Source organism: Diaphorina citri, unplaced genomic scaffold (assembly GCF_000475195.1).
Source record: "Diaphorina citri unplaced genomic scaffold, Diaci psyllid genome assembly version 1.1 scaffold27, whole genome shotgun sequence".
Taxonomy (NCBI): Eukaryota; Metazoa; Arthropoda; class Insecta; order Hemiptera; family Psyllidae; genus Diaphorina; species Diaphorina citri.
The window spans coordinates 366316-391065 of NW_007377465.1; the positions used below are offsets into that span (position 1 = coordinate 366316).

Below are 24750 nucleotides of genomic sequence, written 5' to 3' on the forward strand. Positions count from 1 at the left end.
CACGAAAGTTTTGTTTTACTTTTTACATCACTGCTTGATTTGTTGTTTACTTACAAGAGGGCAGCACTGTGCAATAGTCAATGATGAGAGGCGCGAAATTTTCAAAATTCAAATGTTTACCCGGGTAAACGCTAGAGTAGTCGCCAGCCTCACGGACCCGTTGTTGAACGTTGATCCACCGAATCCATTGGGTGTGCTAAATCCAGAGCCGTTTAGTTAGCTTAGTTGGTAGTGCGTCTGCCTTGTAAGCGCTAGGCCGCGGGGCGAATTTTATCCTGATGGGATAATGTTCGTTCTCGGAACGGCTGGCTTTCTCCTGTCCTGTCTTCCTTCTCTCTTCGATTTAGAATTATTTAAGAGCAAGTTTTTTGGAGGTAAGGTTCGACCAGTGATGATGCGATTGCTTGCCATGTAGAAGGTTCTGCACTCGTATTTCGATAGCAAAAAATATTTGAATGAGTAGTTACTTTCTTGTGTTGTGTTGACCCAGCACCTAAATGTAATGAGAACATTGTGTCTCTTATCGCCCATCTGATGAACAAGATACTACAGGTTGGGTATGATATGACACGGACAACTCAAAAATCATTGCTACAAAATTAAAAAAGTTAAACAATAATCTTTTTTTTTTTTCTTCTAAGTTTACATCATTGGGGTTATTTTACTTGACACGTGTTTAATCTACAACTTTTAACTTTACAGTAATCTCCATAATCATAAAGGGGGTAAGTTTTTTGGAGGTAAGGTTCGACCAGTGATGATGCGATTGCTTGCCATGTAGAAGGTTCTGCACTCGTATTTCGATAGCAAAAAATATTTGAATGAGTAGTTACTTTCTTGTGTTGTGTTGACCCAGCACCTAAATGAGAACATTGTGTCTCTTATCGCCCATCTGATGAACAAGATACTACAGGTTGGGTATGATACGACACGGACAACTCAAAAATCATTGCTACAAAATTAAAAAAGTTAAACAATTTTTTTTTCCTTCTAAGTTTACATCATTGGGGTTATTTTACTTGACACGTGTTTAATCTACAACTTTTAACTTTACAGTAATCTCCATAATCATAAATACCTCTGGGTGTTTGAAGATAAACAGATCGCATCTTACCACCGTTCATATTTTGGTTGTCTAGCGGGGTGGGGGTGCTGCCTAGCTGTTGCTGCTTCATGATGGAGTCTAGATCTTTGAGGGCAGCATATTTGTCCTCCTTTGGGATTTCTAATGGGGCGGTCATGGGCTTTTTATTTGGTTCTGGTACGGTCGCTATACCTGAAAATTTGCGAACATGAAAGATTTAGTGGAGTGCTTTCTCTATTAGGGTCAGTAGAGAGTTACCGACTTTGGCAGTGAGAGCAGGATATAAAAAATGCCCAATTACCCAGTATACCAGTAAGATTATAAGTACAATACATTGTTGGTAGCTTTATGCAACCGTCAGTAGGGAGTTACCGACTTTGGGGAGTGAGAGCAGGATATAAAAAATGCCCAATTACCCAGTATACCAGTAAGATCATAAGTACAATACATTGTTGGTAGCTTTATGCAACCCTGTTACAATTATTTCACTCACAGGGTCGAGTGGATTTTCAACAACCAAAAAGTTAGACATTATTTATGCAACCCTGTTACAATTATTTCACTCACAGGGTCGAGTGGATTTTCAACAACCAAAAAGTTAGACATTATAAAACCGAGATGAATTGAATCATTGATTGGACCATTTATGGGTTAAGTTTTAAATCTTAGACTTCTCTGACGGATATAGTTGATTAAGAAATAGCTGCATAAAGCATCCTGGCTTGGGAAGATGCATTAAATCATTGATTGAACCATTTATGGGTTAAGTTTTAAATCTTAGACTTCTCTGACGGATATAGTTGATTAAGAAATAGCTGCATAAAGCATCCTGGCTTGGGGAGACTTCTCTGACGGATATAGTTGATTAAGAAATAGCTGCATAAAGCATCCTGGCTTGGGAAAGAGTAAAGACATGTATTTTACGCTCTCTAAACTCTTTATATTAAGTCGTTATCAAAAAACATTACAGTACTTGTGTATACAGAGAAATTCAAGAAGACTCAATATTATTTTCATTGACCCATATTGGATTGAATGCGCTCTCTAAAGTCTTTATTACGCCGTTATCAAAAAACATTACAGTACTTGTGTATACAGAGAAATTCAAGAAGACTCAATATTATTTTCATTGACCCATATTGGATTGAATGACCAAACAGACAACGGCGTCAATGCTAAAAAAAAAATAGTTCAGGGTGAAGAAATAATTGAATCAATAAAATCAAAAACGGTAACAATATACAGTGAAAAACAAAATTTTGCAATAAAGAGGTGTAAAGAAAAATTCAAAATTCCAAGAATACCTGATCAAAGTAAAAAAGGTCATTTAAATAAATAAGTACCTAACAAATAAATAAAAAGCTTATTTTAGAGTGGCCTAGGAAAAGTCTGCTGAGGTAATGACATACTGACGAATATTTGAGACGTACTTAGCTGTTGTGTAAATTACCAACTTCTGTATATTTTCATTTAAATTATTCACACAGTTACACTTGAAAGTCTTCTCGAAAAAACAATGTTCTCTCAGCAATGAACCTAATGGTTCACCCTGTACTTTTCCTAGGTTGCTCCTTGCATCAGAATCATGTCAAAGGCGTGATCATAATCAATCAATGAATAGTAATACACACACTTTTCCACTGGAAATGATCAAGTTCATTTAAATTATTCCCACAGTTACACTTGAAAGTCTTCCCGAAAAAAACGATGTTCTCTCAGCAATGAACCTAATGGTTCACCCTGTACTTTTCCTAGGTTGCTCCTTGCATCAGAATCATGTCAAAGGCGTGATCATAATCAATCAATGAATACATACACACACTTTTCCACTGGAAATGATCAAGTTAAGCATATTTATATTGCTTCAATTTCTAATTCTTTTCTTTCTCATCCGTAATGTGCACATACTGTCGAAGGCCAAATTTCCAGGTAAATTGAACTTGTCTATTTATTTGTTTATTTATATAGGCGACATGTGGTTTGTTTGTTTTCAAATTGATACGACCGTGACAGCCCAAATTAAAATTGGGTGTTTAGTAAAAGTAAATGTTTACTTAGTGTTAATTTATTCACGTGTTTGAAGTACTACTCCCAATAGATACTTAGTTCAATTGTTTTTGAATTGATATAATGACGCAAACTAATATTGTTTAATTATATAGGCAACATGCGGTTTGTTTATTTTCAAATTGATACGACCGTGACAGCTCAAATTAAAATTGGGTGTTTAGTAAAAGTAAATGTTTACTTAGTGTTAATTTATTCACGTGTTTGAAGTACTACTACAAATAGATACTTAGTTCGATTGTTTTTGAATTGATATAATGACACAAACTAATTATTACGATTTCCCGAAATAATCTGTCGTGAGGGGCTTTTAGTCACCTTCCTACCAGACTTAAACGGACTCCCCTCCTTGACTTTTTAAACAGTCACCTTCCTACCAGACTTAAACGGACTCCCCTCCTTGACTTTTTAAAAATATTCGAAAAAATTTCTTTCTAAAAGCTATTTGATGGACTCCCAAATGGTCTGTTCTTGTGATGAACTCATAATAGACGTTAAGATGTATCGTTTGTACATCAAAGACTTGACGAGACGTTCGACCCATATTAACACAAAGAATTTTACGACGAACGCATCCTTTGAGAGGTTTAACTACAGCCATAGATACTACGTTATCGGCAAATTATTCACACAATTACACTTGAAAGTCTTCCTGAAAAAACGATGTTCTCTCAGCAATGAACCTAATGGTTCACCCTGTACTTTTCCTAGGTTACTCCTTGCATCAGAATCATGTCAAAGGCGTGATCATAATCAATCAATGAATAGTAATACACACACTTTTCCACTGGAAATGATCAAGTTAAGCATATTTATATTGCTTCAATTTCTAATTCTTTTCTTTCTCATCCGTAATGTGCACATACTGTCGAAGGCCAAATTCCCAGGTAAATTGAACTTGCCTACTTATTTGTTTATTTTTATAGGCGACATGTGGTTTGTTTGTTTTCAAATTAATACGACCGTGACAGCCCAAATTAAAATTGGGTGTTTAGTAAAAGTAAATGTTTACTTAGTGTTAATTTATTCACGTGTTTGAAGTACTTATTCGAGCTGCACTCCATTCACAACCAATACTACGTCAAAGTATTCTTCAAACCGAGTGGCTTCTCCAATCACATGATCCCGCTGCAATTTCCAAACTGCCATTTGCCGACGATATGTACACTGGATGAATTCATAGCCGTGAACCAGCCCTGGCGAATAAGTCTCGAGGAATGGCAGCAAGACTATTCGAGCTGCACTCCATTCACAACCAATACTACGTCAAAGTATTCTTCAAGCCGAGTGGCTTCTCCAATCACATGATCCCGCTGCAATTCCCACACTGCCATTTGCCGACGATATGTACACTGGATGAATTCATAGCCGTGAACCAGCCCTGGCGAATAAGTCTCGAGGAATGGCAGCAAGAGCAAACTAATTGTTACGATTTCCCGAAATAATCTGTCGCGAGGGGCTTTTAGTCACCTTCCTACCAGACTTAAACGGACTCCCCTCCTTGACTTTTTAAAAATATTCGAAAAAAATTCTTTCTAAAAGCTATTTGATGGACTCCCAAATGGTCTGTTCTTGTGATGAACTCATAATAGAGTATAGACGTTAAGATGTATCGTTTGTACATCAAAGACTTGACGAAACGTTCGACCCATATTAACACAAAGAATTTTACGACGAACGCATCCTTTGAGAGGTTTAACTACAGCCATAGATACTACGTTATCGGCGATTTTGTAAATAATTAGCTTTGAAATGCATATAACCTGTGTTGCATCTCATTTGAATGCAAACAATATCGACTAATAAGTAATCAGCTGAGCTATGGTGATGTTATGTGTGTATCTAGTACCTCCTACCTCCCAATAATAAAACGGATTGTATCATTGTATGTATTCTCTGTAAATAAAACACCGGTACAACAATTATACAGGTAATTGCAATGAGGGAAGGGGGAGCAAAATCAGACACATTACAACAATTATACAGGTAATTGCAATGAGGGAAGGGGGAGCAAAATCAGACACATTTCAGTCTGTACCTACATACTTGCATTTTTTTTCCCTCATAATTTAAAATTTATGTACCTACCTAAAAACTTAAATTCATTCAAATTTAAGCACCATAAACCACTTATCTTGTCCCCTCATAATTTAAAATTTATGTACCTACCTAAAAACTTAAATTCATTCAAATTTAAGCACCATAAACCACTTATCTTGTCACAAGATGTGTCCTGTTACCTGTTATTCCAATATCAACTCGAATTTCACCAAGTACCTATTCATATTCATGGTCATGGTCATGGTCATGGGAACTTCAACACAACCCTGATAACCTAAACAATAAGGTGTCAACTAACCACTAACATTGTTTATTGTTTGGAACTTCAACACAACCCTGATAACCTAAACAATAAGGTGTCAACTAACCACTAACATTGTTTATTGTTTGGCCTAGTGGTTTTTTTGATTACAAACAGAACACGATTCTATATGTTAGGCTCAATCGCTCAATTCTCGAATCCGTGTAACGACCGAAAATTATTACTCAGAGGACTGGAATTTATAAATTCCACCAATCACGGAATTCGGCAATTGTACAGTCAAAACAAGATGACCGTCTCTAGGCAGTCCAGGCATCTTTTGTCCTAAACCGCAGTCAACGTGAGTGAGTACTTCAGTTTACATCTGCTAGTCAACTGAACAAAAATGGCAATAAAAACCAAGAGTTTCTTGAACACACGTGATTCCTCAATTCATTACCAATCTTTGCAGCATTCATTCTCCCATTATTGTCATTTTAAACCGCAGTCAACGTGAGTGAGTACTTCAGTTTACATCTGCTAGTCAACTGAACAAAAGTGCCAATAAAAACCAAGAGTTTCTTGAACACACGTGATTCCTCAATTCATTTCCAATCTTTGTAGCATTCATTCTCCCATTATTGTCATTTCCTTTTGAGGCTCCTTAGTCGAAAACTCAACTACTTATTTCGCGACACAAATTCGAACTCCATCTCGGAACTAACTCCTAATTATGAACACTATTGTTCTCCAATCACCAAAACATGGAGTCATTATGATTCAGATTGAAATTCATGTCCTGTTGACTTAAGATGAGACAAATCTCGTGTGTCACCATCATTAGCGACTCCTAATTATGAACACTATTGTTCTCCAATCACGAAAACATGGAGTCATTATGATTCAGATTGAAATTCATGTCCTGTTGACTTAAGATGAGACAAATCTCGTGTGTCACCATCATTAGCGATTCCTCAAATGGGAATATTGAGCGACGAATTTCAAATGAGGGAATCTTTTTTCTTGAATGAAAGTGTGACATATAAGGGGGCATTGATTTACTTAGAGGTGAGCAATTTTCAGGTCACAGAAAGGCATTAAAGGGGAAGAAAGAGGGTTTTATATCATAGGAAAACTAGTCATAGGGGAAAGTTGGTGCCTACAGTCTACACACTCTGCTCACGGCAAGGTATTGGATTACCTTCTTTTATTACAGCTTGTTTATTTGACCTGATGTTTATAAAAAGTATCCTTTAACAACTTCTGATTGGAAAGCTCGAATACCTACGTATATAAAAAAGCTACAAATTAATCAACAGTAGTGACAAAAAGAAAATGAAAGAGAATAACAAAAAGAAAAGAAAACGGACTAACGGAAAAACACTAAAATGAACAAAATTTTGAAGCATATCTAGAAAATAAAGATTGAACAAAACTTAAAGGACGAATACAATGAACACTCATAAGAGAAAACAAAAAAGGAATAACATCTAGGAAATGATATCAAAACTAGTATAAAAAAGCTACAAATCAATCAACAGTAGTGACAAAAAGAAAATGAAAGAGAATAACAAAAAGAAAACGGACTAACGGAAAAACACTAAAATGAACAAAATTTTGAAGCATATCTAGAAAATAAAGTTTGAACAAAACTTAAAGGACGAATACAATGAACACTCATAAGAGAAAACAAAAAAGGAATAACATCTAGGAAATGATATCAAAACTAGAAGCACATAAAACGGAAATAAATGCCAACAACGTCTACGACTAACAAAGCAAAAAAATACTCACTCCACCGATTCAAATTGGAAGAAAATGAGGACGTATTGTGCACGAATACAATGAACACTCATAAGAGAAAACAAAACAGGAATAACATCTAGGAAATGATATCAAAACTAGAAGCACATAAAACGGTAATAAATGCCAACAACGTCTACGACTAACAAAGCAAAAAAATACTCACTCCACCGATTCAAATTGGAAGAAAATGAGGACGTATTGTGAAGTGAAGGCTTGTAAGATGACATGAGAAGATCTGAGAACATGTCTAGATGACATGAAGAGCTTGTCTTCATTTGTGTGTATGGAGGAGCTTTGTACAGACATGGAGGGGGAAAAGATGTAGCTTTTAATTTAATTTAATTTGAGATCTGACTATCTGACATTTTCATTTGACTTACTTAGTGTGTTATTTATTGAACTAAGCTTTTTTTAAGGGTAAAAGGTCTACTCGAATAATTCTTCAGGTTTCAAATAATTTGGAAATAAAATATAGAGCACCCGATGATCGTCATCTATTTGACGGCGATTGACGAAACGGAGGAGCTTTGTACAGACATGGAGGGGGAAAAGATGTAGCTTTTAATTTGAGATCTGACTATCTGACATTTTCATTTGACTTACTTAGTGTGTTATTTATTGAACTAAACTTTTTTTAAGGGTAAAAGGTCTTCTCGAATAATTCTTCAGGTTTCAAATAATTTGGAAATAAAATATAGAGCACCCGATGATCGTCATCTATTTGACGGCGATTGACGAAAACGAGTACCGCTTTCGCATTAATTCAAGGCACATTCTTTTACATACATCCTATCCACAAACAGAAAATGTCGCTCAAAAAATTTCCGTCCTGGCCGGGATTCGAACCCAGCACCTCCAGGTTGCCAGTCCGTGCTCTTGACCACTCAGCCACAGAGGCACATCCTATCCACAAACAGAAAAGTTCGCTCAAAAAATTTCCGTCCTGGCCGGGATTCGAACCCAGCACCTCCAGGTTGCCAGTCCGTGCTCTTGACCACTCAGCCACAGAGGTGGGTTAATCCCGAGGCTAACTCACCTTGCTGTACAGAAGAAAACACAGCGTTATCGAAGTTGGCAAAGGAAGGCTGCTGCTGGGCTGCTGGTTGGGGCTGAGACTGTTGTCCTCTGGAGTTCCTGGGCACGCTGGTCCCGTTACTGCTGGCGAAAGGGTCTTTGGGCGCCAGCTTGAAGTCGGCTTGGAATAGAGAAGATTGCGAGCTAGGAGGTGGCAGCGTGGAGGTGCTACTGGAAGTGCTACTCGTGGAGGAGGGATGTGCGGAACCGTTGGTCAATGTGATCTGAGAAAGAAAGATAAAACGCATGTTAATTAAATTGGACATTCGTAAAAACTTAGCCTCAACAAATTGATACCTTTACTGCTAACACTAGTCAGCTTCCATGGCGTAGTGGTCACTGCGCTCGCCTTGCACGCGGGAGACCCGGGTTCGATTTCCGGCGGGGTCAAGAAATTTGTATCTGCTCGCCTTGCACGCGGGAGACCCGGGTTCGATTTCCGGCGGGGTCAAGAAATTTGTATCATGCAAATGATTGATTCCGTGACTGGCTGTTGCGAGGCCTACTCAGCCTCGTGAGGAAAATGAGTAGCCATGTAATATAAATGCGCATAGCGACCGGTACCAGCATGGTAGGTAAACACTGGGGCGTTGTATTATTGAGGTATTTGGAAAATCCTACAATGCTGCAGTTAGCACTAAAGTTGTGATATAAGAACACAAACGGTATTTATTTATTATTACTGCTCACACTATTTGATACTATTTTCAATTCAAATTCTCAAAGGATATAGAGTTTCGTCTCCTTATGTCATTGAAAAGATACCTGAGTGGTTCTCAGTGGAATAGACTTGGGGTGAACAACTTGTGACGACTGCTGTGTTGTTGATGTGACTGGTGGTTGAGAGGTGGACTGCGCTGTAGAGGGTTTCAGGTTCGGTATCGTTGACGGATCTATGTAGTATCTGAAATGATGGAATAGAATCTCATTTAAACTGCCAAGATAAGACTGAAAAATTCCTCCCACAGAGTCCCTTTATTACTATTATAATAATAAAGGAAGGACGGACTAAAAACCCAGTGAACACTGAACAAATAAAGAACTGACACAGAAAAGAATGCATTAAACAATCATGATTCATGAATTTCATGATGATATTGGTCGAGTAGAGTAGTCCGTGGTTGTCTACTCCTAATTACATTTCACAATCGTAATTTCTGATTAGATAGTTTGGATTACAACAGTTAGAGACCCCTGGCTTTGGAGTGGTTACGTCATGGAATGTCTGTCTGAGGTAAATATTGTCACAGACATTTCAATATGATGAGGTAGCGTATATTTTAAATATACAGGGTGTCCGGAGAAAAGCTGACAATCACGTTCGTTAATAATAGAGTTTACCCGGGTTTTGGCTTTCTTCTTCTTTTTTTTTTTTTTTTTTTTTTTTTTGAGGGGAGGTCACTGCTAACATGTTTCACTGGCCATCTTAAGATTAAATCGAGGCGGCCAGGGAGTAATTACGTGTGTACGTTGTGCAAAACCGCCCGTCCTGGGTCACATGAATTCAAATTGCACTATGGGTGCGCTTTTCATAGATTAGCATGACATATATACCAATCATACGCGAGTAGATATCAAAACACAATACCTAGCGCAACGTATCTGTTGTCTGTATATCCCACATGCTATCTGCAGTGACTCCAGTACAGAATAACATCACGACCATAATTCATATTAATTCTGATACAGTGATACCATGAAGGTTTTTCCATTAGATTGACAGTAGATTATTTCACAAGAATATCTACTAGATGTTTCCAGTGTCTCAGTAACGTATGGACTATAACACCTATAACAGGGGTGGCCACTAACCTTACCTTGGGGAGCCGCAATCCCATAAAGCAAATTCGGGGCGAGCCACGAATTTTTGAAAATTTTGGTCTACAATCTTCAGACATTTTAGTCTTTTAGAAATTCTGATACATATTCAGAAAATTAGATAGCTAAGTTATGGCTCGTGTCTGAGAATTAGTACAAACGAGATGGGAAATATGTAGGAACCTATATTGCAATAAAAATTATACAGAGGTACTTAAAATGTCAAGTTATGGCCACCCCTGGACTATATTCAAGGCTCTCGCCCGGTTACCAGGAGGACGCGGGTTCAATTCCAACCGGGGCATAGAATTTTGGAACAGGAAAGCTCGTGTCTGAGAATTAGTACAAACGAGATGGGATGAGGACCCAAGCTGCGATATTGTGGCACCTATCATACCCGTGCATTCTATTAATATGAACAACGACATGTGGATCATGTTCAAGAAGGACTGTCCCAAATATGCGGCAGAGTTGGATAACATGAGGTAAGACTGGTAACAGTGCAAGTAAAGCCTACAATAGGGTGGCGAGAACTGATGAAACAATTGACATCAGAGTAAAGGTGTCTCCACACATAGTCGACGGCCGTCGATAGATGTGAATCATCATCGCTCGACTATGTGTGGACATGCCTCAGAAGCAACATGAAAAAATCGGCCACTAAGAAGGGCTCAAAATCTCTTAAAGCTATCCAAGAAAAGAAGCGAAACCATACATACGAGTATAAGATTGCTATAGAATTCTCCGTACATCGCTCGACTATGTGTGGACACACCTTAAGACAGTCACGCATCAGAAGCAACATGAAAAAAATCGACCACTAAGAAGGGCTCAAAATCTCTTCAAGCTATCCAAGAAAAGAAGCGAAATATCTACCACGGTGCCTTTAAACAACCATACATACGAGTATAAGATTGCTATGGAATTCTCCGTACGATTTTAGACTTTTAAGTACTGTAAAATGGTAGCCTATCTTGGGAGTATCAATAACTTTTCCATAACCATAATACATAATACTTTTCCATAACCATAATACCATAATACTTTATCTTCATAGAAAACCAATACCCTTCTTTCTTTCCGTTGCAGGTTGGAGAAGTACAACGAAACCTTGGCGCTCGGCATGAGCTTCGTTTACACCTAAATCAGCGGTCAGGGGAGTAATTACTGTGTAGTTGTGCAAAACATGAATTAAATTCACTATGTACGCTTTATAGATTACATAATATACAATCATAGATATCAAAACACAATACCTAGCGCAACGTATCTGTTGTCTGTATATCCCACATGCTATCTGCAGTGACTCCAGTACAGAATAACATCACGACCATAATTCATATTAATTCTGATACAGTGATACCATGAAGGTTTTTCCATTAGATTGACAGTAGATTATTTCACAAGAATACCTACTAGATGTTTCCAGTGTCTCAGTAACGTATGGACTATAACAGGGGTGGCCACTAACCTTACCTTGGGGAGCCGCAATCCCATAAAGCCAATTCGGGGCGAGCCACGAATTTTTGAAAATTTTGGTCTACAATCTTCAGACATATTAGTCTTTTAGAAATTCTGATACATATTCAGAAAATTAGATAGCCAAGTTATGGCCACCCCTGGACTATATTCTCGCCCGGTTATCAGGAGGACGCGGGTTCAATTCCAACCGGGGCATAGAATTTTGGAACAGGAAAGCTCGTGTCTGAGAATTAGTACAAACGAGATGGGAAATATGTAGGAACCTATATTCAATATTGCAATAAAAATTATACAGAGGTACTTAAAATGTACTATTGCAATATCTATGTCACAAGACTTCCATAAGTTAATGACTCCCTTGTATCGTAAACCCATAGAAATGTCATCAGCCTGATATCAAACACTAGTGGCGCATAGAGGTAGATATGTATAAATAAGTTAACAGCTATTTAATTTGAATCGATTGTGAAGTGAAGTCGTTTCACGTGTTTCTTCTCTATAGGTATTACCTATTTTAAGTATCAAAGACTCAGTAACTTTGAATATTTCAAGTTAAAAAATTTCCAAAGGATACTTTTGGGTGCCTTTCCTTTAAAGTTGACTTAGCACAAAATCGAGGATTCCGTTTTAAGGTGTGAGTGTGTGTGCACACATAGTCGACCGGCCGTCGATCTATGTCGACTGAGCTGTCCTCACTACCTCGATAAAATAGTTTCACTTCGTCGATCGACGGCCGGTCGACTATGTTTGGACACACCTTTATGTTTGGCGAAAACATCGGAGAAACACACATAGTCGACCGGTCGTCGATCTATGTCGACTGAGCTGTCCACACTGCCTCGATAAAATAGTTTCACTTCGTCGATCGACGGCCGGTCGACTATGTTTGGACACACCTTTATGTTTGGCGAAAACATCGGAGAAACCTTCACGTGTTTCTTCTCTAGGTATTACCTATTTTAAGTATCAAAGACTCAGTAACTTTGAATATTTCAAGTGCAAATATTTCCAAAGGATACTTTTGGGTGCCTTTCCTTTAAAGTTGACTTAGCACAAAATCGAGGATTCCGTGTTAAGGTGTGAGTGTGTGTGTGCACTGCACACATAGTCGACCGGCCGTCGATCTATGTCGACTGAGCTGTCCACACTGCCTCGATAAAATAGTTTCACTTCGTCGATCGACGGCCGGTCGACTTTGTTTGGACACACCTTTATGTTTGGCGAAAACATCGGAGAAAAGTCATACTATGGAACGGGCATGCTACGACACAGAACATGGCTGAAAACCACTCCACGATGGCAAACCGTCACTATTCCGGTGTAACCCAGCGTATCTTATGACGTTTCAGGCAGCCAACTGGAAAATTATCTGGAAAAACTCTTTTTCCTGTGTTCTCCATTGTTTTGACAAGATTTATCCGTTTTGTGTGGATACAGAATTAGAGCTCCTCGCAAAATAGCATAGTTTGCAAATGGTAGTCAAAATAGCATACTGAATAAGTGAATATAATACTTCTTATAAATCTGATTATAAAGTTACTACCCTTTTCTCTCTCTCCCTCCTTTATCCCTACATAATCCCCACTACACTTTTCTCCCATACTAATGCTATCTAATAAATGTGGAGTTTTATCAATATGGTAGTCTATAAGGCATCCGTTTTGTGTGGATACAGAATTAGAGCTACTCTTAAAATAGCATAGTTTGCAAATGGTAGTCAAAATAGCATACTGAATAAGTGAATATAATACTTCTTATAAATCTGATTATAAAGTTACTCTCACTGTCGGAGCTATGATGAAATTTCCAAGAAAAGGGGGTACTAGAATCAAGGAAATCCCCCAAGTCTGAATTTTCTGATGCAAGCGTTCGAGACGGGATAAAACTCCTAATAAGATAGAAAAAAGACGAGCAAAACCCAAGAAAATCCCTAATCATGATGAAAGAGTACTAGCATTTAGGGTCACGATACTGCGTTCGAGACGGGATAAAACTCCTAATAAGATAGAAAAAAGACGAGCAAAACCCAAGAAAATCCCTAATCATGATGAAAGAGTACTAGCATTTAGGGTTGCGATACTTTTATTATAATATGTAGTCTTATTTTTTATTGATCTGTCAGTTTTTTCAAAGTTCACTTTGAGCAGTATTTTATTTCAATATCAGCAGTCAGCAGTTTAACCTATTTCAGTATTTCCCTACTTTACACAAGTTCTTGAGGAAACCTACTAAAATTATCACCCCTCCCTCATTTCCTACACTTAAGCTGACCTCACAACATATGCTTAGCGATAACATGAGCACAACACTTTTCCTCTGAACTTCTTCTGTTATGGCATAATGTTACAATATGTTATATTAAATATATTTAAAGTTACATTATGTTATATTGTAATAAGTGCATAATATTACATTATGTTCTATTGAAAATGAATATCGCTTAAGTCATTGACTGATGTATTTATTATGGAACACTTTTGTCTCGAGGACGCACTTGAATGGTTTCCCTCACCTTCCCTTACTAATATCTTGTGATAAGCATTTTGTGCTAAGAGAGTGTGTTTATCAAAGAAGACGTGTTGTAGAGGGGAAATTGTTTGTGGAATTAATTACTGGGACAGCTTTGTTCAACTCGACTAATACCTTTAAGCTTTTAATTTTACTTACCGGCTTACCGGTAGCCTAATTGAAAGTATGCCAGCAGTAAGATATAGACAGTACAACAGGACATAGGTATGTGTATATGCACATGCCCACTCTTACATAATAATAACAGGCTAGCAAATATTTTTAATAACAGAAATTACTCCAGACAATAATGACACCACTCTTCCCTCTCTACGTCTCTACTGATGTTTCAAGTTTCAAGGGTGTAAAGTGTAAACCCAACATGTTCCACTCTATGTTGTATCTATGTCCGGCCTTCTCTACGTCTCTACTGATGTTTCAAGTTTCAAGGGTGTAAAGTGTAAACCCAACATGTTCCACTCTATGTTGTATCTATGTCCGGCCCTCTCTACGTCTCTACTGATGTTTCAAGACTTTCAAGGGTGTAAAGTGTAAACCCAACATGTTCCACTCTATGTTGTATCTATGTCCGGCCACGCTCCGATTGTCTGACAGATCTAGGTCTGTCAGACCGCCGCTCTGGCGGAAAAAGCTTTCGCCATCAGTCTTCAGACCGTCTGAGAGACCTAGAAGTCGGAAGCTTTTTTCGCCACACACGTTCCGGCGGTCTGACAGACCTAGATCCGTCCGACAGATCTAGGTCTGTCAGACCTCCGCTCTGGCGGAAAAAGCTTTCGCTATCAGTCTTCAGACCGTCTGAGAGACCTAGAAGTCGGAAGCTTTTTTCGCCACACACGTTCCGGCGGTCTGACAGACCTAGATCCGTCCGAAAGTTGGAGCGTTAGAGACTCGCCCTAGTAGTCGACATTTCAATAGCTATCCATAGAGTTCAATAAACAAAAGACCTGGAAGTATGACTAATCTGATTTAGTTCGTAGGGGTAGGGTCAAGCTTGAACTTTGGAAATGACATAAGTTCATGCAAATATAATGTCACTGACAGACGCAGCTATTTAAATGCATGATATTTTTAATGTCACATAAATAAGCACTATCCGAGAACACTCGCACATCAATTCCATCAGTGCAGAATTGCGAATTTTAAAACTAAACGTACGTCTTCCTCCTCTTCTTCTTCTTCTTCGCCTTTTCCCGTGTTTTTCGTCAGCCTCTCAATCAGCGCTAACTAGGGTGATTGATTTGTTGGGCTGACATTAGCGAGAATACTCGCACATCAATTCTATCAGTGCCGAATTGCGAATTTTAAAACTAAACGTACGTCTTCCTCCTCTTCTTCTTCTTCGCCTTTTCCCGTGTTTTTCGTCAGCCTCTCAATCAGCGCTAACTAGGGTGATTGATTTGTTGGGCTGACATTAGGTTTTGGCTACAAATTTTACGAGTGGATGCCCTTCGCACTCAACCTTTGCTATTTCTTTAGCAAGGGGAATTCAGGCTGGTATACTCTTTGGTTATTTTGTCACATATGACGATCTTTTAGTTCATGTCGATTAGCTAGAAATAGCAATGATTCAGCCAGATAAAGCTGGTCTACTCCCTGTTTAACGTCCCCCTTTGTCCCCGCCAGGAATCTAAACATATGTATGTGTGAGTACTGAGTATTTGGTTATTTTGTCACATATGACGATCTTTTAGTTCATGTCGATTAGCTAGAAATAGCAATGATTCCATTGACTTCCACAATGACATCGATGGCAAACCGTCACTATTCCGGTGTAACCCAGCGTATCTTATGACCTTTCAGGCAGCCAACTGGAAAATTATCTGGAAAAACTCTTTTTCCTGTGTTCTCCATTGTTTTGACAAGATTTATCCGTTTTTGGGCTGACATTTGGTTTTGGCTACAAATTTTACGAGTGGATGCCCTTCGCTATTTCTTTAGCAAGGGAAACTCAGGCTGGTATACTGTTTAGTTTAAATTCCTCCAGCCAGACAAAGCTGGTCTACTCCCTGTTTAACGTCCCCCTTTGTCCCCGCCAGGAAGCTAAACATATGTATGTGTGAGTATTTGTTTATTTTGTCACATATGACGATCTTTTAGTTCATGTCGATTAGCTAGAAATAGCAATGATTCCATTGACTTCCACAAATGCAAGGTACCATTTCTTGTCGTTTCTAAACTTACCGTTTCTTCTCGTACTTATCAATCATGAAGTCTTTGATTTGTTGTTCATCTTTGTACTGGATTGAATTATCACAGAGGCCAAGCCAAACCCTCCTACAGTACTGAAAAAAAGCAAAAGAAAAATCAAGTCAGTATAGGGGGGATATTCGTTTAAGAGGTTTAATAGAGGGACCTGTAACTGCTAAGGTCTTATCGTCCCGAAAGCGAATAGAGAATAAAGACAGGATAGGAGAAAGCCAGCCGTCCCGAGAACGAAAGTCTTTGATTTGTTGTTCATCTTTGTACTGGATTGAATTATCACAGAGGCCAAGCCAAACTCTCCTACAGTACTGAAAAAAAAGCAATAGAAAAATCAAGTCAGTATAGGGGGGATATTCGTTTAAGGGGTTTAATACAGGGACCTGTAACTGCTAAGGTCTTATCGTCCCGAAAGCGAATAGAGAATAAAGACAGGATAGGAGAAAGCCAGCCGTCCCGAGAACGAACCTTTTCCGTTCAAGATAAAATCCGCCCCGGGCAGGAATCGACCGTGCGGCCTAGCGCCTATAAGGCAGACGCTCTACCAACCAAGCTAACTAGGCTGGCGTAGAGGGGGGAAAATAGATGGAAATCAGTTAAACTTTAGTAGCTATTAAAGCAATATGTCTGCTGTTGGGAAGGGTTCCAGGAAAAGAAAAGGATAACATCCGCCCAGGGCGGGAATCGAACCCGCGGCCTAGCGCCTATAAGGCAGACGCTCTACCAACCAAGCTAACTAGGCTGGCGTAGAGGGGGGAAAATAGATGGAAATCAGTTAAACTTTAGTAGCTATTAAAGCAATATGTCTGCTGTTGGGAAGGGTTCCAGGAAAAGAAAAAACATTAGTCAAGAAAATGAGAATAGGACATAAAATAGGAAAAAACGAAACATGAAAACAACTTAGACACACACTCAGTGGAGGCATACAGGATGAGGGAGGGGGGGGAATGAAATATTACTTCACAAATGAAGGAAATTCTTTGTTCTACAGGGGTGATAAAAATGGGTACTTTCTAAACAACGCGATACGAACATGAAGTCAATGATATTTTACACCTAATTTACATAAAGGTGTATAAATACATACTTGATTATGAGGTTTTCGGACATTGAGGGAATACTAACAAGAGGGGAGTTGTAGACACTGCTGGCTAGTAAGTACTGATGGTTTTTTCAAGTTCCCTTATCCGGATAGTATTTAAGTAGAACTACTTGAACTCTGAAGATGCCACTGATAGGTAGGTACATACCTACTTGGAAAAGTACAAATAACCAATATGTTTATCGAAATATATGTAGGTATAGGTACTTATATTGCAAGGTAGTAAGTAGGTCCACGTATCATGAACCTAAGTACTTTGTCTAGCCATTATCACATTATCACACGCATACAAGCAATAACATTGACAGTGACAAGCACTTAAATAATAACTGGGACCATTACGTTGACACTGTCCATTTAACTTAATAAGAAGAACACACAATTAGATAACGCTACTATATGCACCATAATAATTGCAATAAAAAATCGAATATCATACCTACACACACAAATCTTATGTAATACGCGAATAAAGTGATTACGCTGTCATTACGTGTAATGGTCCACAACCATATCATGTAGAGCAATGTGCTATGACAAGTCGTGACAAATTTAGAGAGAATTACCTTGTGTTTTATCCCTCGTGCCCTGTGGTGCAGTTACTTGTCAGTAGTCATTTGGTTAGTGTACGGTTTAGTCGGGTTTCCTCTCGGTCAGTGATGTGGTACTCATTGTGCGAAATTTTTATACAGACCATTCTAAATAGTGATAAACGGAGTCGGGTTCGCCAAATCGGAACTTGAATCTTTGCGGGATTTAATAATTTAACAATTCCAAATTTCCCGTTTTCGTATGATTAGTCGGGAGTTAAAACATAAATGAATAGCTCACCCCTAAAGGGGATTTAGCTAAAAATATTGAATTTAACAACTCCAAATTTCCCGTTTTCGTATGATTAGTCGGGAATTAAAACATAAATGAATAGCTCACCCCTAAAGGGGATTTAGCTAAAAATATTGTTCGTGTAATTATTCTAATTACAATGCATAATATGGTTGAAGGTTTGATAAAGTTGTGTGTGTTTGTTCTCTTCTCTAGACACACAAGTATACGCCAAATTAGCCACACAAAAGAAATGAAAGCTTCCATAGATCACCGCTCCATCACGTATGGTTGAAGGTTTGATAAAGTCACTCCATTACAATTACAACTTGTGTTTGTTCTCTTCTCTAGACACACAAGTATACGCCAAATTAGCCACACAAAAGAAATGAAAGCTTCCATAGATCACCGCTCCATCCCACTTTGAGATTAAACCGTCCAGGAAGGTAAACCGTTTCTCAAACCCGGTGCATTTGACCATGCGTGCTATGCTCATTTTGTTTTACGTGCTTCCTCTGCTCGTAGGAAGAAAGGCTTGCGAGGCTCCGGAATGCAATGAGATCGACGAATATGCCCAGTCCAGTGTTGTATTCACGGCTGTGATATTCAGACATGGAGACCGCGCTCCGGAAAAACAAGAAGTGTACGCCTGTGACCCGTACAAGTCGGAGGAACGCTACTGGCCTGAAGGATTTGGAAATCTCCTCAAGAGAGGTAAGAACAGAATGAGCTTGGATAAGTAGAATAGAATAAAATATATCCTGTTTATACTGCCAGAATGAGACTGAAAAGTCCCTTTACTCCCGCAGTCCAACACGGAAAAATAAGTAGACGGTAGTTTCACGGAGACTCTGGTCCGTCGCACATTGAAAACGCCTCAAAAACAAACCTATGAAAATGATAGAAACTCTCTATAGCATCACCATCATTTTCATAGATTTGATTTTTGAGGTGACCACGTGCTACTCAAAGTCACGCGACTACGCTTCGCATGTGCGATTGGTCTCAGAACATTGTGTCTCTTATCGCCCATCTGATGAACAAGATACTACAGGTTGTGGGTATGATACGACACGGACAACTCAAAAATCATTGCTACAAAATTAAAAAAAAGTTAAACAATATTTTTTTTTCTTCCAAGTTTACATCATTGGGGTTATTTTACTTGACACGTGTTTAATCTACAACTTTTAACTTTACAGTAATCTCCATAATCATAAATACCTGCAAACCTATGAAAATGATAGAGACTCTCTATAGCCTCACCATCATTTTCATAGATTTGATTTTTGAGGTGACCACGTGCTACTCAAAATCACGCGACACAAACCTATGAAAATGATAGAGACTCTCTATAGCCTCACCATCATTTTCATAGGATTTTTGAGGTGACCACGTGCTACTCAAAGTCACGCGACTACGCTTCGCATGTGCGATTGGTCTCCTGTTTGAATGGAAAAAATCATGTTCCAATCTTGACAATAAAGTAGGGTACCCAACCTCTAGTCAGCTGTTGCAAGAGGCAAAAGTGGCTTCATAGTGAAAGCTCTTAGATATCAATGATACTCTATACTAAATTTTCAGACACATACTGTGAGTAAATATTCAAAGTATCTTTGTCTCTTCTCCCCCAGGAAGGCAGCGCCTGTATACACTGGGCAAATTCCTGCGCAACCGCTACTCGTCGCTACTTCCCGAGACTTATCACTTCCACGACGTCAACATCACAAGTAGCGACCTAGACAGGACGATCAGCAGTGCTCTATGTTTGCTGGGAGGTCTCTATCTGCCTCAGTCATATGACGAGGACCCAAGCTGCGATATTGTGGCACCTATCATACCCGTGCATTCTATTAATATGAACAACGACATGTGGATCATGTTCAAGAAGGCGAGGACCCAAGCTGTGACATTGTGGCACCTATCATACCCGTGCATTCGATCAATATGAACAACGACATGTGGATCATGTTCAAGAAGGACTGTCCTAAATATGCGGCAGAGTTGGATAACATGAGGTAAGACTGGTAACAGTGCAAGTAAAGCCTACAATAGGGTGGCGAGAACTGATGAAACATTTGATACTATTTTCAGTTCAAATTCTCAAAGGATATAGAGTTTCATCTCCATATATCATTGAAAAGATACCTGAGTGGTTCTCAGTGGAATAGACTTGGGGTGAACAACTTGTGACGACTGCTGTGTTGTTGATGTGACTGGTGGTTGAGAGGTGGACTGCGCTGTAGAGGGTTTCAGGTTCGGTATCGTTGACGGATCTATGTAGTATCTGAAATGATGGAATAGAATCTCATTTAAACTGCCAAGATAAGACTGAAAAATTCCTCCCACAGAGTCCCTTTATTACTATTATAATAATAAAGGAAGGACGGACTAAAAACCCAGTGAACACTGAACAAATAAAGAACTGACACAGAAAAGAATGCATTGACTGAAAAATTCCTCCTACAGAGTCCCTTTATTATTACTATTGTAATAATAAAGGAAGGACGGACTAAAAACCCAGTGAACACTGAACAAATAAAGAACTGACACAGAAAAGAATGCATAGGCCGTCGATAGATGTGAATCAACCTCGCTCGACTATGTGTGTGGACACACCTTAAGACAGTCACGCATCAGAAGCAACATGAAAAAAATCGACCACTCAGAAGGGCTCAAAATCTCTTCAAGCTATCCAAGAAAAGAAGCGAAATATCTACCACGGTGCCTTTAAACAACCATACATACGAGTATAAAGAATGCATTAAACAATCATGATTCATGAATTTCATGATGATATTGGTCGAGTAGAGTAGTCCGTGGTTGTCTACTCCTAATTACATTTCACAATCGTAATTTCTGATTAGATAGTTTGGATTACAACAGTTAGAGACCCCTGGCTTTGGAGTGGTTACGTCATGGAATGTCTGTCTGAGGTAAATATTGTCACAGACATTTCAATATGATGAGGTAGCGTATATTTTAAATATACAGGGTGTCCGGAGAAAAGCTGACAATCACGTTCGTTAATAATAGAGTTTACCGTTTTGGCTTCTTTTTTTTTGAGGGGGGACGTAACTGTATGACTGCTAACATTTTCAGTGCCACTTAAGATTAAATCAGCGGCCAGGGGAGTAATTACTGTGTAGTTGTGCAAAACATGAATTAAATTCACTATGGACGCTTTATAGATTACATAATATAGAGTAGATATCAAAACACAATACCTAGCGCAACGTATCTGTTGTCTGTATATCCCACATGCTATCTGCAGTGACTCCAGTACAGAATAACAATATTTGGAAAATCCTACAATGCTGCAGTGAGCACTAAAGTTGTGATATAAGAACACAAACGGTATTTATTTATTATTACTGCTCACACTACTTGATACTATATTGAGTTCAAATTCTCAAAGGATATAGATATAGAGTTTCATCTCCATATGTCATTGAAAAGATACCTGAGTGGTTCTCAGTGGAATAGACTTGGGGTGAACAACTTGTGACGACTGCTGTGTTGTTGATGTGACTACGTTTAAGTACTTTGGTAGGTACTAGAACAAGGCATTAATGTGTTTAACTGTTCAAGTAAATGTAAACATACTCGTATTACACGAATTAAAATTCCTTCGTAATCGGAAAAACCCACATGATTTATCAGAAAAAGAATTTTATTGGTATGAAATCATCTCGACCTTGACTTGACTGCCTTATCAGGAGTTTATCACTTTAAGTGGTAAAACTACATATTTACATAGAAGTTACATTAACTAGCTTGTACTTAGAGCCAGGTGGTTGAATTTCCATCCACTATGTTAGTCTTCTTTTTTTTCTCATTTTTTACTCTTCCAGCCTTTCTATTGGGTAAGGAAAGAAAAAATCTAGAACTTTAAATAATGTTTCTTCTCGAGGACTACCTACTTCTGGGAACGATTTTCATTTTCAAGTTTAAAAGATAAATCTTCAAACCTGGCTTCTTTCTAGTTTCACGATAGTGGGGGTCCCTAGGCCCCAACCTCCCTCCAGCTCTCACGCTAGGGTTATACACTTCCCCAACTAATCGCGATGGTGGGGGGGTCCCTACCTAGCTCAAACGATGGTGGAGGTCCCTGTAAGCCCCTACCTCCCTCAAACTCCCATGCTATGTACCATCCTCTATTGTTAGGCACTGTGTGCATACAATATTAATTACAATCGCACAAGTTGACTTGAAGCACACCTGTGTCGGGTTTTAAGCACCACCCGGCCAAAGTAAACGTGTACACAAGATAAGCGTGGAGAGGCGGAGAGGGAGGGAGGGAGGAAAGATAAAAGAGGGAAAGGAGGAAGAGAGAGGGATGGGGAAAGATAAAAGAGGGAAAGGAGAAAGAGAGAGAGATAGAGAGGTGGAGAAGAGAAGGAAACAGATAGAGAAGGAGAGACGGAGAGAGAAGAAGGAGAGAGAGAGAAATGCGAAGAGAAGAAGGAAATGGAGAGGAAAGAGAGAGAGGGTGGAAGGAGAAGGAGAAGGGAGAGAGAAAAAGACATAGTTCTTTTTTCTTTCTTTGTTCTTTATCAAAGGTATTGGAACGGCTGATTTCTCAACAAATCTCATCTTATCTCAACCAGCACAATCTTTTTAATACCTTCCAATCCGGGTTTCGTTCTGGTCATAGTACGTGTTCTGCGTTATTGAAAGTTTCGGACGACATACAGGCCGCCATGGACCAAACAAAGGCCTCCATTCTGGTCCTGTTTGACTTTAGTAAGGCATTCGACCTCGTCTCTCACAGAATTCTACTAGCAAAACTAAAAACATTCGGATTTAGTGAAGACGCGGTCGGATGGTTTGCATCTTACCTCACTGGTCGCAGTCAGTGTGTACTGGGGACCCATAACAACAGATCAGATTGGAGACCAGTCCAGTCTGGCGTTCCTCAGGGTTCAGTGCTGGGCCCTCTGCTCTTCTCGTTCGAGACGGGATAAAACTCCAAATAAGATGGAAAAAAGACGAGCAAAACCCAAGAAAATCCCTAATCATGATGAAAGAGTACTAGCATTTAGGGTTACGATACTTTTATTATAATATGTAGTCTTATTTTTTATTGATCTGTCAGTTTTTTCAAAGTTCACATTGAGCAGTATTTTATTTCAATATCAGCACTCAGCAGTTTAACCTATTTCCCTACTTTACACAAGTTCTTGAGGAAACCTACTAAAATTATCACCCCTCACTCATTTCCTACTTAAGCTGACCTCACAACATATGCTTAGCGATAACATGAGCACAACACTTTTCCTCTGAACTTCTTCTGTTATGGCATAATGTTACAATATGTTATATTAAATATATTTGAAGTTACATTATGTTATATTGTAAGTACATAATATTACATTATGTTCTATTGAAAATGAATATCGCTTAAGTCATTGACTGATGTATTTATTATGGAACACTTTTGTCTCGAGGATACCCTCGGTCCCAATTAGTTGATATAATCGAGGTTCTACTGTATTATACTCAAGTTGCAAATCAACCTCGTTCATGGGCTCCATAGTGCTTACTAGCCTACATAACTTACATCGTTTCCCCTCGATTTCAACATTTCGACTTCTTCAGGTGTGAACGTGGTCATAGAAATGGATTTGACTCGGTGTGGTGGGGTAAGACCTCTCCTGTAACAGAAAAATAAAATAGAAATAAGTTTTTTGCAACAAACAAAAGCTTAAAAGCCACTAAGCTAGAACTACCTGGGATGCTAGCGCACCTCACTTGTAAGAGCCCTAGGTCGCTAGTTCGATTTCTACCCGTGACAAACTTTATCCTAAACAGAGAAGGTTCGTTCTCGGAACGGCTAACTTCTCATATCCTGTCCTCCTCTCTTCGATTTGGGGGAGATAAGACCTATAAGTTTTTTTTTGCAACAAAAAGAAGCTTAAAGCCCAATAAGCTAGAACTACCTTGGATACTAGCGCGCCTGACTTGTAAGCCCTAGATCGCTAGTTCGATTTCTGCCCGTGATAAACTTTATCCTAAACAGAGAAGGTTAATTCTCGGAACGGCTAACTTCTCATATCCTGTACTCCTCTCTTCGATTTGGGGGAGATAAGACCTCCGTTCTCCGTTGTTGTAGAATGTAGACACTTGGGGTATATTGCCTCGTAAAAATTTTAAATAGGTAGGTTGTCATAGAAAGTAAAATTTGAACAGAGGTACTTCACAAATTCACAAACACTTGCTTTGTTTCTGTGATCTAGTAAAGCTCTCGTCTCGGGTTTGAACAATAACACACAACACTGTTTACACCGGGCAAGATCTATGATGAATGAGCAAAGCTTCAAACCACTTCCTAGGTCTACTCTCAGCACAACTTATTTCCATACTCTCTTATTTCCATAAGCACGGAACACACGATATGACGGATACCAACATCTTTGCTCTTATCAAACCGTAAAAATGACAGATTTCTTGAATTCTTTCTAT

The 24750-nt window shown here is 38.9% G+C and overlaps 1 protein-coding gene and 2 long non-coding RNA genes across 4 annotated transcripts; 2 read left to right on the forward strand and 1 right to left on the reverse strand.

The window, feature by feature from the left end:
- Nucleotides 1–721: 721 nt before the first annotated feature.
- Nucleotides 722–24530, reverse strand: LOC103510708 (arf-GAP domain and FG repeat-containing protein 1). 2 transcript variants are annotated; one of them, XM_026824638.1, is made up of 7 exons: nucleotides 24507–24530; nucleotides 23849–23942; nucleotides 16344–16444; nucleotides 9099–9237; nucleotides 8296–8557; nucleotides 7423–7551; nucleotides 722–1276 (listed from the first exon to the last, which is right to left on the reverse strand). In XM_026824638.1, the coding sequence occupies exons 2-7, from the start codon at nucleotides 23900–23902 to the stop codon at nucleotides 1011–1013; spliced, it is 951 nt and encodes a 316-aa protein (XP_026680439.1). In that variant the 5' UTR covers nucleotides 23903–23942; nucleotides 24507–24530; the 3' UTR covers nucleotides 722–1010. The 2 variants fall into 2 exon arrangements, with proteins under 2 accessions (XP_026680439.1, XP_026680443.1); XM_026824642.1 differs by lacking the exon at nucleotides 7423–7551 and having other exon boundaries at nucleotides 24507–24525.
- On the forward strand, nucleotides 3813–18535 carry LOC113468038. Its single transcript, XR_003391909.1, has 2 exons — nucleotides 3813–4038; nucleotides 18502–18535. It is a non-coding gene; the product is annotated as an uncharacterized LOC113468038 (long non-coding RNA).
- Nucleotides 10506–11275, forward strand: LOC113468031. The gene is made up of 2 exons (XR_003391905.1): nucleotides 10506–10636; nucleotides 11241–11275. It is a non-coding gene; the product is annotated as an uncharacterized LOC113468031 (long non-coding RNA).
- Nucleotides 24531–24750: the final 220 nt, after the last annotated feature.